The sequence below is a fragment of the Amblyomma americanum genome, chromosome 4 (assembly GCF_052857255.1).
Source record: "Amblyomma americanum isolate KBUSLIRL-KWMA chromosome 4, ASM5285725v1, whole genome shotgun sequence".
Taxonomy (NCBI): domain Eukaryota; kingdom Metazoa; phylum Arthropoda; class Arachnida; order Ixodida; family Ixodidae; genus Amblyomma; species Amblyomma americanum.
Genome location: NC_135500.1, coordinates 9,749,332 through 9,763,831, shown reverse-complemented (window position 1 = coordinate 9,763,831; position 14,500 = coordinate 9,749,332). Strand labels below are relative to the sequence as shown.

General features: G+C 46.0%; 1 protein-coding gene across 1 annotated transcript in view; it reads right to left on the bottom strand.

The window, feature by feature from the left end:
• LOC144127786 (ADP-ribose pyrophosphatase, mitochondrial-like) overlaps positions 1-14,500 on the bottom strand; it is a 364,491-nt gene that overhangs the window by 318,758 nt on the left and 31,233 nt on the right. The window contains exon 2 of the mRNA XM_077660694.1: positions 6,936-7,075. Coding sequence (XP_077516820.1) covers positions 6,936-7,075 — 140 coding nt within the window. The remainder of the gene's footprint in view (positions 1-6,935; positions 7,076-14,500) is intronic.

Here is a 14,500-nt window from a genome sequence, read left to right as displayed (position 1 = left end):
AAGATTTTCCCCGGCCTGGTGCTCGGTTTTTCTGGGGTCAGATGCTTGGGAAAATGGTCTTGACCACAGCAGCCTTGAAGGATCAGCGATAAGTTCCTCCGTCAAGCAACGTTTAAATCTGCCTTGTGCGGTAGGAGCCCATTTGTGGCCCGTTTTTATAGATTCGTTTTCCCCGTCACTCACACCGAAGATGTGAAGGCGTGGGCTCCTTTCTCATGCGTTAGGCGCTCTTTCTGTCTAATTTTTTCCTGTGTTCGTTCCTCTGCGCCATTCAACTTTGACATCTTCTAAAAAGACTATTTTGGTGATTCGGTGAAAAGGTGATTCGCTTCGGTAGTGACCGAAGCGTGGCCTTGTGGTAGAGCATCCGCCTCGCATTCGGGAGGTGCTGGGTTCGATCCCCAGTGCCGCCGGGTACCCACTGGTTTTCTAATGGGTGCAAGGTTTCCGCCAGCCTGGTGCTCGGCTATTCTGGGTTGAGATGCTTGGGGAAAAGGTCTTGACCACAGTTGCCTTGACGGATCAGAGATAACCTCCGCGGTCAAGAAACGTTAAATCTGCTTCGTGTGGTAACTTTTTTTTTTTGGACCAAGTCCACAAGGACGGGAGTTGAAGGCGCAGGCTCCTTTGCCAAGCCATGCAACCCTAGCAAGCCGAGCACCAGGCCAGGCCATAGCTTGTACCCATTTTGAGCAAACCGGTGGGTAACCGGCCAGCAGCGGGAGTCGAATTCACCCCCTCCCGAAGCCGAGGTTTGTTCGGGAGGTGTTCCTATGTTTGTTCCTTTGCGCCCTTCAAGTTTATGATGAACCAACTAGTCCAACAGCAAGTATTGCTAGAAAAGGTGGCGGCAGAAAAAGCGGTGGTGTGTGTATTTCTTTCAAGATATGCCTAAATTTGCTAAAGATGCCAGTTGTATCTAACGCAGAATCAATTTTTTGTAAAGCTTGTTATGGTAATGTTGAATATGTGTTGGAAGCAATGTACAGACTTCCTACGTCTGCCATAAACGTTCAAAAGGACTTTGGAAATACATGAGCCCAGTGATTGGGTTAATTTGACAGGAGACTTTAATTTGCTTAGTTTGAACTGGTTTACTATGTCGCACAGTAAATCGAGTGATGCATCAGGCGATATTCTCCTGGTCATCGTCTTTGATTTTGATTGTTCGCAAGTATTTCAAGAGCATACAAGCATTCAAGGTAATTTCAAATCTGTCCAATATGTTTTTTTTTGTTAGCGGCAGTACAGCTTGTAAAGTACACTGTGAAATAGTTCCAGGAGTTTCTGACCACCGAGCTGTGCTCCTAAGTGTGTCTTCTGGCCCTACAAACTAAATCAGTGATTGGTTTTTTGGGGAAAGGAAATGGCGCAGTATCTGTCTTATATATCTTTGGACACCTGAACCGCGCCGTGAGGGAAGGGTAAAGGAGGGAGTGAAAGAAGAAAGGAAGAGAGAGGTGCCGTAGTGGAGGGCTCCGGAATAATTTCGACCACCTGGGGATCTTTAACGTGCACTGACATCGCACAGCACACGGGCGCCTTAGCGTTTTTCCTCCATAAAGACGCAGCCGCCGCGGTCGGATTCGAACCCGGGAACTCCGGATCAGTAGTCGAGCGCCCTAACCACTGAGCCACCGCGGCGGGGCAACTAAATCAGTAAGGCTTTACATTTCCAAATTTTTCTAAAGCAGATGAAATGTAAATCATAGATGTCATTTCTTTTCATTTTGACGACTTCTTCTATACAACTGATAACATGCACATTCTTTAGCGCCGTTTTGAATAAACTGTGAACAACTGTATGTGTTTTGTGCAAAACATTGTCAAGAAACCAAAAAGTAAGAACCGGTGGATTTCCTGGGAAATATTAAAGTTCCGGAGGCCACTAAAAAGGCTTAATCTGAGAAAGGCGTGTTTTAATGCTTCTATAATTTCAGATTTTTCCCCTAAAGTAAAGGTCATGTAGCCATAAACAATAAAACGCTACAATGAGGAATTGTACGATGAAAATCGCGAAAGAAGACACACAGACCCAAGAAAGACGAAGGACCGGCGCCTCTCTTTCGTCTTTCTTGCTTCCGTGTGTTTTTTTTTTTTGCGCTTTTCGTCTTACAATGCATCACTAACTAACCCGCACCCTCACCATACTATGGGGAATTCCTACGCAACTTTATAACGTCGTCGCCAGAAAAATTCTGGAGGGCAATTTAACCTAAATGCTTGAACTGCGATACCAACGAAAAGGGCAGGTAGCTGTCTCGGAAATAATATTCAACGCTTTTAATGACCATTTTAAATCTGTTTTTACGAAAGATGATGGTGCCCTGCCGTCTTTCAATGTCTCCTTGCATTGTATGCACGACCTCACAATTTAATTTTTGAACCAGGTATTTTCAACGTGCTGTCAAAGCTTATTGTAAACAAGTTCCGAGGTCCCGACAACATCCCAAATGCATTTATTCAAAGCTATGCAGAGTGGGTTTTCCAAGTATCTGCGTGTTTTATTTTTCATGTAGTACTTGCATGCAGAAAACCATTACGTGATGATGAACTACCAAATGATTGAGTTACCGCTTAGATCAAACCGTTAGATATTAGTGGAAAACGTGCTTTATTAAAAACCACCGCCCAATATCGCTGACATCAACAACCTGCAGATTACTCGAGCGCATTATACGTAATCAAATACTGGAATTTCTTGATTCATAAAATTTTCTAACAAAATATCAACACGGTTTTAGAAAAGAGTTTTCGACGTGTACTCAGCTGATTGCAGCAATCAATGATTTCGGAACTTCACATACTAAAGGTACACAGATTGACGAAATATTCATGAATTTCTCGAAGGTATTTGATAAAGTTTCTCATAAAAACGTTCATCATAAATTACGTAAAGTTTTCTGTAATAATCAGTTAACAGAATGGATTGCAGCCTACGTAACAAGCAGAAAACTATTTCTTTTCGTGACACTTTCTCGGCATCAGCAGCGGTTGATTCAGGAGTGCCCCAGGAATCTGTGTTAGGGCCCCTAATGTTTCTGTAATATACTATTTATTTATTTTATTCAATACCGCCAGCCGCCATTTGGTAGCGAAGGCAGGAGTGGAACAAACTTAAATCGTTGTACAACGCGATGCAACAAAGCAAGCACACACAAAATAAAAACAAAACGAGCACAGAAGCAAGAACAACTCTGAGTTTAAAAAAAATGCAAAAAATAAGAGCATGAACAAACACACTGCGTCTATAACAGAGACACGACATCACATACGATTGGTTTGTGGAACTGACCACGTCCCGCGAAAGCCCGTTCCATTCATTCTTTATGATATTCTGCACAATATTCCTGTTAAAGGGAAGCTGAAGCACTTTTCGAAAAAAATGAGTTCTCTACGTCATTTTGTAGCTTTTAGTCCGCTAAAACAGAATACCTCATTCAAAAAGAGCGGAAATAAACGCAAAAGGTAGTTTTTTAGAAGAAAACGCGCCTCATTGCCTCAGGGCGCCGGGCGAACCTCTTGCCCGCGATTGGTCGGGACCGTCGTGACATCATCCAGGGGATCTCCGGCCGGCACCGACGGCGTTGCTGCGTAGCACGTGTTTTCAGGGGGCTTTTAAGGACTACGTTTTGGAAATTATGAATAATTCAAGCAGTGTTGAGCAGCTTGGACTTTCACCATGCATGTTCGAGCCATCAGCAGCTTCAGAAAACGGCGGAACCAACGACGCCGCGGAGTGCGCCGGCAGCGAAAGTAAAGTCGCGACATTTTCACGTGTTGTAAATCTCGACTGGATGGATGGGTGGATGACAGCTTTTATTTCTACCGGAAATGGAGGCCCCTTACTACTCACCGCCCCCGGCACGCAGGCCTGGAGGGCGGGGGCCGGAGCCTGCGTGATTAAAGGCTAACAAATAGATTTTATCTCTTCGCGGCCTCAGCCACCAGGCAGTTTGGCTTGTTTCTGACGAGCGGGTTCTTCGCTGCGCAGCAGGGCTTCCAAGCTTTCTCTGCTATCAATACCTTCGTCGACTCCGGGGTAGTCAGCGCATTCCCATATTCTCTGCTTCCGGGTAATTATGGAACCGCAGGACTGTCGGAACCTTGACGAGCGCGCGCAAACCTATTCCGAAACCGTTGAGAACTACACACTAAACATAAAACTGGTGCCCCCGCCTGATAAGAAGCTAAGCAATAGACAAGCGACTGCATGGCGGCGCGTGCAAGCTGGAAATTTCGTTAACCCAGTATGGGTCTTTCACGTCCTACTAGGGTAAAACGAAAACCAAGTCTCGACTTATAGTATGTTTTGCGTGGGTGCATGCGCATGCATATGTTTTGTGCAGGTGCAAGTGGCATTAAAAGAAAAAAGTAAATTGCGCCGAAACGTTTTTGTGTACCGCTGCTGCATAAAAGCCTGGCCACGAACTTCTTGTAACGCCTGTAAACATGATCTAATTCAGATCACCGGCACGCTTACACGAGTCGCGCGAGGTAAAGCATTTGTTTGTTCATTTATTTATAGTTAGATGCCTAAAAACCCCCGAAGACCTTTTCGAACTACAAAAGAGTACCAAACTGGATGAGTTGGAGTGGGAGTGCTGTACTGCAACGCGAAGAGACGAGGCTCCGGGAGGAAGCTCCCGTGTGTGCTTTCCTTTTGTCGTCGCATGTTCGGGCTACTGTTCAACCATGAAGCTTGTGCACTTGCCCCCCCCCCCCCCCCCCCCGTACGTTGTTTTTTTTTTGCGTGCTGAACACGCATTTGAACAATAATTATGGCTGTGTTTCGGAGCTCGCAGTGCTGCTCATGAAAACTAGTGCGGTGCGAGATATAGTTGCTGCCGTTGCGTATCGAGATAACGAGCAGAATCACGTGTGGCAGATATATGCGCACCGCTGCTCGACCACTTTGCCGTTCTGACTCAAGGACAAATTTGTATGAATTCTGGCGCCATTGCCGATCGTGAGCCATGACCAAGCGCTCATGAATGCAGATGTTTGCTTTGCTCAAGTATACTGGGCTTATATAATCGGTTTTTTGCTAAGTTAGGTGCAGCTGCATGTGCTACGCGCTGATGAAAGATTAAGAGAATTTCTTGTGCGGCCATGAGGTGCAAGCAATCAGGAAAAAGCAAAAACGCACAGAGTGCGTAACGAGCTCAAAAAAGACTGTGTGCCTTAAAGACAGTGCTGGAAGTGCCCTTAGCTCAGCATGGATGTGAACCAGCTGGAAAAGGCAAAGAGTTTACAAGCAGGTAAGAAAGTAATATAATGAAAAGAGAAATATTGCTGCGCATATTTTGTTCAAGCAGTTTCGGCATGCTGCGTAAAACCAGGTTGTCTGGTTATCGTGGAAGAGGCGGGGGAGAACAACCGACGGATTCTACCAAGCTGTGCGCTGAGCGCTGTTCGAAAGGAGTGCCATACCAAAACTGGTTTATATAAAGGCTTCAAGCATTACACGGAACGCCCAAAGGAGAGAAAGTAAACGGCACTACCAGAAGATTACGTTGATATGTGGTTCGCCAAAGCGCGGGCCGCAGCGAAGCAAGCGCAGCCGGACGGCAGGCCGACTCTCCGTGAATGGCGTCACTTCCGCCAGTTCTCCCTCTCTGCCGTCCCCCCACCCGGCGCTTCCGGAAGCGACGAGGGCGTGCCGGCGGCGGGTTTCTAAGAAGCGATTGCAGCTCTGTTTGCGGATAGACTCGGGAGAAAATTTACGCGCATGATTTTGAAGGTCCTTTTTCCCAAAAACAGCGCTTCATGCGATTTGAAAAACGTTTCAGCGTCCCTTTAACATTAAAATTTTTGCCAATTTGCCAATGGCTGTGTTCTGTAATCTGAATTACCAGCATATCGGACCAGTTATTGAACAGTGCGCTTCAAAACGTTGTTTCTTGGTGTCAAGACTGTCAGATGGTCATCAATAATAACAAAACTGTTTCCATAAGAATAATGCATAAGAAGAGACCTTTGCTTTTTTACTACAGTATTAATAATACCTTGCTTCCTGAAGTAACCAGCTCTAAGTACCTAAGGCTGTGGACATCGAAGGATCATAAGTGGAGTACCCATATTAGTTATGTATTCGCAAACGCTTACAGTAAACATTTTTCCTCAGGCGTGCGCTTCACTCTTCTACTCCACCTGAACGTCTCTTGGATTATAAATCAGTTGTATAATTTAGAACCAATTTACAGAAACGGATATTGCTAAACTATAAAAAGTACAGAGAAGAGCTGCGCGTTTCATTATTTATAACACCTTTACCAGAACTTCTGTTACAGTTCGAAATCACGAGGAATAAATAGGCTCGGGCAGGACATGTTATGGGAAGGGACGATAACCGCTGGTCCTCAAGGTTGACGGAGTGGATTCCAAGAGAAGGAAAGCGTAGCAGGGGGCGACCGAAAGTTAGGTTGGCGGATAAGATTAAGAAGTTTGTGGGGATACGGTGGCCGCAGTTTTCACAGGATAGAGTTAATCAGCGAGATATTGAGGTAGCCTTCCTCCTGCATTGGGTGTAGTAAGGCTGATGATAATTATATTTTGTACGACAGACTAAAGTTTTTCTTCGTATGCAATGCATATCCTGTCTCTGCGTGTTGAATTGCAATTAAAAAATTTATGGGCATCGCAATGTAAACTTCCTTTTCTCAGCAAATGAAGAGTTAACCGAGAAACAATAGCGCCTTAGCTAGGGATTTAAAAAAATTTGTCCTATCTTCTGCTTTCATTCTCCTATAATTGCTCACAATTCTTACTCCACATCCGAATCGCTGTTCTGTATAGAGCCGATATTTAAAAAAAAATCATCTGTAAGCAACCTACCTTCTCTATCAGTTTTTTTTTGTCAGAGCAACGGCTAAATGTACAAAACGTCTTGAAAGAACAAGACAAATTAATGGAAACGGTTGTTTCTATCTTACCTGCTCTAGACGAAACTTGCTTCATTGTTTCGAGGTATATAAGCGAAAGAGAGATTTTCCGCTGAACCTCTTGGACTTGGCCTTTAAGTTGGTCGAGCATTGTGTGCTGATAGTCGATGTCCTCCATCATCAACGTCAACCTACGGAGGCAATGAATGTGTTTAATGCATGTGCACATATTTAGGTCAGGTAAATATGGTCGGGAATGTTTTTGAAAAGTTTTAAGACAACTCAGCAAGCTTTCGGAAGAAGGTTGCGATAAGGAGATCAACAGATTAATTCAGCGCGAAAGTGTGAGGGCCCAAAAGACACAACACAGGACGGGCGCTGACTGCCAACCTATTATTGTTTCATAAACCAGCACGATATACACCAGTGAGACTGGACCACCTAATGCGGCTGGCCAGTCGACAGTGCGAAAGGCCACCTCGAAACGCTCGACCATCGTTAGAAGAAAGAACTCAAAAAAGAACAAGAAAAATAACTGCGAGCCGTGCGCTCAACATGGGCCTAAAAAAAAGCAAGGTAAACGCAACTGAACCAAAGCTCGTGAGCCGACCCACAAGCTGACGAGAGAAAAAAAAAAAACGCAAATGTTCTCAGCAATGCAAGAAACCAATGTTAATTATGAGAGTAAACGGCGACATCATGTAAATAATGATATGCAAAAATATAATTAGATCTACATACAAAACCTTTACGAAGACAAAACCATGCGATGGTTGAGACATCCGCATATGTGTATGCCATTAACATCAGCGAGGCTACGGAAGGTGACCAAATAGGTTCCTGGAAGTGCCATAACGTGATGGCAATAAACATTAAAGGCGGAAGATATGGTCGCAAAAGTAAAGTGCGAAAAAAATTTTAAAAATAAAAACCATGCGAGGCAACAGGCAGAGTAAGTACGGTAAAACAGAAGCGATCGACAAGAAGGCAGCAATTAACGCATCAAAACACTTAAAAAAGAATTGAACAATAGAAATAAAAAGAGGTTGATGATACGGCCGCCTCAGTCAAAGAAGTGTGGTGAATAAAAACAAAGCGAACGTTAGCAAACAATTGACTAAGTCATAACTGACGCTTGGGCGCGTTGGTATAAACTTTCAAAAAGAACGCGCAGGTTTGAACAAAGAGACGCGGACGAGGACGCGGCGTGAAGCCTACTGTGCGCCTGGGAACGCATGCTCAGTAGTAGGATATTGAGAAAGGCACCCAGGGGGAAGAGAAAGAGAGGACGGAAAAGGCAAGATTGTTGAAGGACTTGTTGAGGTCGCTTGAAAACGCTAGCAGACAGCGGCCGTTGGGAATGATGCGAGAACGCTGTCCGTGTTTGTTTCTGACGAGTTGTAAGGTAGACAAGAGATGCATCCCGGGAGAAATAGGAGGCAGCGATACACAGTGTGCCATCTCTCTCCAGCGCCGTTACTTTACGCTGTCATACCAACTAGCCAAAAGTGCCACCTTAGGGAACTCCAGGATTTAGACTTGTGATTAGAGCAATATTAAAATTTATAAATATTCGTAAATTTATAAAATTCGTATATGCCAACTCACATCCTTCGTCCTTAACGCCGGTGTGGTTAGGCGTACCGCAAGGTACCGTACTTGGGCAGCTCCTATTGATATATATTACTGACCTACCTTGTAATATTTCTTCTAATATCTGACTCTTCGCCGATGAATGTCTTTTCCCGAGCAATTACTAATTCGGCCGACCATTTGCCATTACAAACTCACCTTACATACAGAACTGGTGTAAATATTGGCTTATGTCGTTAAATGTTTCTAAAACCGTGTTAATGTCTATTCACCGTCGTCGTAATTACGTTGAGCCCAATTATACTATCAATAACATGCAAATTGCAACATCTGAAACATTCAAACATCTCGGTGTGCATATCTACCGCGACCTAACTTGGACTTCTCACGTTAACCGCATAATAAACTCTGCTAATCGTGCGTTAGGCTACTTACGTCGCAACCTTTCGCTCGTTCCACCTTCTATTAAACAGCTTGCTTTTCAAATTTTGTGCGACCCAAGCAGGAGTAGGCTAATGCTATTTTTGACCCGCGCTACAATATTCTGACTAACGCCCTCGAGTCGGTTCAGAATCGCGCGACACGCTTCACTCTGTCTAATTATTCCTACAATGCCAGCATTTTCGAACTAAAAGGGCAAATAAAACTACTACCCTAGCTGCGCGCCGTAGAATAGCACGTCTTAGCCTTTTCCATAAATTTTTCCATTCCATGCCTTCTGATAACCCCTTCATGAAAACAGCTCATCGCATCGCCCGCTTTCGCCATCAAAATACAGTGTATCCCCCAAAATCCCATACTGTGACCTTTCAGCAATCGTTTTTCCTACGTACAGCACGAGACTGGAATGACCAGCCTACCGAAGTTGCCACTATCATCAACCCACAAGCATTCAAGCAGCTCATCGAAAACATCTCATCATAATTTATTACCTTTGTTTGCCATAACCACCCACTCCCTCATGTAAGGTCTAGATTGAGATGTCTAGATGAATGAATGAATGAATGAATGAATGAATGAATGAATGAATGAATGAATGAATGAATGAATGAATGAATGAATGAATGAATGAATGAATGAATGAATGAATGAATGAATGAATGATGCTTGGAGAAGAATCCTTTGGGCGAACGCAGTGGAAGCGTCCAAAAGGCCAATGTCAGCATTGATTTGGGGAGTTGAAAGGTGCCGTCGTGGTTCTGTAATTGCTGTCGCCTGTCTTCGCGGCGTATCAGTGAACCAACTATTTTATAGGCGCAATGCTATGTACAGTTTTCAGAAACCCCTCGAACTCCTCATCACCACGCTCATAGTTTATCGCCATATTTCACGAAATCTGCTGCTTTTAAATTTTCTTTTTTTCGACGACGGTTACCGACTGGAATCCGCGCCCTAAGAGTGTGATATCGTTGGTGACTTTCTGAAGGCCTTTCATGAGGTATTTTAAATCCTGTAGAGACCGTGGAAAAGGAAATGAATGGCAGCATCCCGTTTTTGGACATCAACATCAAGCGTGCCGCGTGCCGCTTAAGTTTCAGCGTGTTCCGAAAGCCGACGCACTCCGGACGATATCTCGACTTTGAATCGTCCCACCCCTTGGCTCACAAGCGATCAGTTATCTCGTCACTACTGAACTGTGCAAGAAATGTCTGCGCAGACCCGGAAAGCTTCAGCAACGAACACAAGGTGATAAAAAGGGATCTCGAGCGTAACGGTTACCCCAGGAACCTTGTGAACAATATGTCTAAAAACTTGCAACGCACGAGGGGACAAAGAGATGGAAGCGCAAAAACCATGAAGCGTGCTGCAGTTCCTTATGTACCTGGAGTCAGTGAAACCCTTTCCCGAATCTTCGGGAAGCACGGAGTGCACATCGCCCACGTGCCAACAAGCAAGCTACGTGCCGAACTTGTGAACGTAAAGGACCCCCTGCCACGCGCCAAATTTCCTGGTGTGGTTTACAAAGTTCCCTGCAATGACTGCACATCCGTCTATATCGGCGAAACCGGGAACTTCCAGCGACGAATGAAAGACCATCAAGGCGACGTAAGGAACCATCGCGCATCAAAGAACGCTATCGCCGAGCACGTGCCGACCACTGACCACGAGATAGCCTGGGACGAGGCGGAGATTGTAGCCACAGAAAGAAATAATTTGAATAGACTGCATCTAGAATCATTAGTCATCCAGACGACGAAAGATACTTTGAACAGGAATCAAGGCTCCCTTCATCATATCTACGCAAAAAGATTAGGAACAATCCTGAAGACTATATAATCCCGCCTTCTTCTTTGACAGTCTTATTGTGAACAAGGGCCCCGTACGGGACCCGAAACGTCATTTTCGTTTGTTTTTGACTTGGTCAGTGACCCAAACTTCACCCTGTTATTATGCTTCATCCTGACCAGACGGTATTCCGTCGAACGTTAGACTAAACGTCAACTTTCAATGGACCTCTCCCTGCATACGTCACCGGCGCACGTGTCTCTCGTCTCGTTCGCAAAGCTTCTTTTTTTTATTATTCGAGAAGTGTGCCATGAGGCATAAGTTGAAAAAGGAAGGGGGGGGGGAAGGAATGCACGGGATTGAAAGTTAAAAGAAGGAGTTAAGAACCGTTGCGCTGAGGTAGTCGCACAGGTTGCTAATGAAACGGTGTCTATAGTCCACTTCACGTAGTCACTTTCGCGGTTCCACCGCAGTGTGTCCTGTGTTCCTGTGTTCCTTGTTCCTGTGTCTTCGTCTTTTGCGCTGGTTTCCTTCTTCAACCACATCCCTGAGGAGCCGTTTTCTGATAGCAGCCGTCGCTGGGCACGTCCACAACAAGTGCCACACATCACAAATGTCCGATGCAGCGCTACAGTGAGGGCACCTGTCAGGTGCTGGCAGATCTTTGGCACGCCACCGATGACGGACAGATGGTGTCAGAGCCGCCCCTGCCCGAATCCGGCGCACGGATACCTCCTCCTGCCGAGTAAGACTACGGGGGAGAGGGTGCGAACACGGAGGAACTAGAGCGCGTGTTCGCTGGCGCAGAACTTCGGAATCGGAAACATGGGACAGGAACGGATCTGGGAGAAGAGGGGAAGGTGGCGGATCGTCTAATGTATGAAGATGAGTCATAGCATCCGCTTGAATGTTACGTGGATCCTGGGCATGGCCGCGAATCCAGTGTATGCGCAAGGGACATGGATACTTTGCGCAGAGCACATGAATTGATTGTGAAATCTGGAACGTTCGTCGAACAGCCTTAAGCTGTTTAAGGGCGGCGCGGGAGTCGGTGTAAATATGAACTGTATTGAATGTTCGAACGAGCGGAAGGGAAGCAATGGCATTATAAATGGCTTGAAGTTCCAATGTTCCAATGCCAGGGGAGTGCACGTATCCGCAGTATACGTCGCGCGAGAGTTGAGATGCGGATGAGATGGACTATACACAGCAGTAACTCCCCCCTCTGCAGAATTTGATGCATCCGTGTATAATATGCACCCTTCAGGCAGATACGCTGCTGATACCGACGGGGAAACAGTGGGGCGATTGTCAGTGAGCTGGCAATAGGACCACGGTGGAAGTGTCTTTGAGAGACTGTTTTCGAGCTCTATTTGCCACCCCTTGGTCAATGATTTCACTGAGTGTATTAAGTTGGGCGAACTCCTGTAGCACGGGTATGGGTGTTAAACGAGACAGATATGTTATGACGCGCATAGCCTCACGATTGATAGCTTCAAGGGAGTCCCACTGTCTGCGGGTGAGACGTTGAAATTGTGCCTGATATACAATCCGTGGCTGACGGATAGAACGCACAAGCTGGTGGGCCGTATGAGCACGTGCGCCACCAGAGCGCATAGCTATGCGACGAATCAGACCTAAAGTAGCGTGAGCCGATTTACGGGTGGCTGTCAGCCACGGGGTGCCAGTCCCAGATGTATGGAGGAGAAGACCAAGAATACGAACAGTTTTTACCTGAGGAATCAGAGAATTATGTACCGCAATATTTAAAGGCGGAGCTTTCCGTTAGCCGGCTTTATTCCCAATTTGAATGAAACATGATTTAGTAGGAGGGAGTGTTAGACCCAGAGGTGGGAGGCGAGATGTCAATACATCCAGCGCGTGTTGAAGGACCGACTGATGAATAGACGCATCTGGATGACAGCACCACAAGGTTATATCATCGGCATACGCAAGCACGCGGATAGAAGGAATGGACTCTAGGGCTTGAACAAGAGGAATTAAAGCCACATTAATTAATGTGGGGGCGACAACGAAGCCCTGCGGCACTCCTCTATTGGATTGGATTGGAAAACATTTAATTCGTCAGAAAAGGCAGAATGCAGACGATCCGTGCTAGGTGGCTATCAGTCCACGGCTGACAGCGACCTGGGTAGCCCATTCGATGACCCGGGTTTCAACTCCCAAGTCTGAGCTGACCAACACGGCCTCCCACTGCTCGAGAGTAGGAACCTGTATTAGAGATTGCGGGGGCGGCTCCTCTTTACAATTCCACGATAGGTGATCATAAGTGGCATGTACATAATGTACATGCAGGGTCGTATTCACCGGGGTAGAATTTTGACAACCGGCAAGGCGTCATGAAGGATCGCGTCTGGAGTCGCCTCCAAGTGGTCTCATGCTCCTTATTAAAGGCTTTGTCTGGAGGAGAGAATATCCTCCTTTCAAGTTTAAAATGATTAGTAATATCGTGAAAAGATGATAGGCCGTCCTTCGAAAAACTCTCAGCAACGACAGCGTCCCCTGCTCGGCTGACGAATCCTCGAGCTGTTATGTGGGCCGCTTCGTTACCAGGGTTCCCCGAGTGAGCCGGGACCCATATCAATTCAATAATTCTGTCTAAGTCTTTGGTTTGACCCAATATGCTCATTGCTGCCTGAGAAATTCTACCCCTCGCATAATTGCGTATGGCAAATTTTGAGTCGCTGAGTATGGTAGTAGCTTCTGTGTTAACGATAGCAAGGGCGATTGTCGCCTCTTCTGCCGTTTCCGAGGATTTCGTTATGGTAGTGCCGGAGACTATCAGACTACCTTGCGTATCCACCGCCGTTAGTGCGAACGCTTTTTTCTGGGGATATTCTGCGGCATCTACATATACTGCATGTTCATCTTGGTTGTATATGTTGTGTAGAGCTTTTGCCCTAGCCCTTCTTCTCCCCTCGTGGTGAGCAGGATGCATATTCTTAGCTAGTGGCTTAACTCTTATTACCTTAGCGATGCGTTTAGGTATCTGTGTTTTGGTATCTTGGGGTGGCAACTGTTACCAAAGGGCTTTCCGTGGACATGAACGCTGAAGGTTCGATTTGCTAAAAAGGCGTGAATAGACAGGAGGAACCGGTGAGGGAGACCAAGAGTTTGAAAGGAGGCAAGAATTGCAGAGTGAAGGATGTTGTCATTAGCCTTTTGCTATGTCTGTAGCGATTACGGTTCGTACAAGGTGACTCTGCGGAGAGTGGTCAAGCACGTCAGCAGCCAAAGTAGCAAGGCCGTCCTCCGCTCTAATTTGTGGGCGGAAACCAATTTTGGAATCTGGGTAACAATCAATGGATTCCCGCCACCACGACAATCGTGCGGCTATAATGTTTTCATAAAGCTTGCAGATGGTAGGCGTAAGGGAAATTGGACGAAGGGCCGAGAGAGATACTGGCTTGGGTATTGGGGCCACAATAGAATGCTTCCAGTCTCCCGGCATGACGCCACAAATCCACACTTCGTTAAAAGTATCAAGTAGGGTCTGCAAAGCCCTCCCTTCCAAGTTACGGAATAAGGAGTTAGGTATGCCGTCGTGTCCGGGAGTAGTAGTAGTTTTTAAACGTTCAATGGAGGCCAGCAGCTCTGCCATGGTGAGGTCAGAAGTAATGCCATCGGAGGGCTCTGTAACCGATAAGTCAGGTGGAGACTTAGCGGTGCAGTCATGGTTTGGAAAAAATTGACGGGCCGCTTTTTGTGCATATGTGTCCTCATCGACATTTAGCGCGAGGCGAATACCCTTTGTGTAATCTGCAACCTTAGAAGGC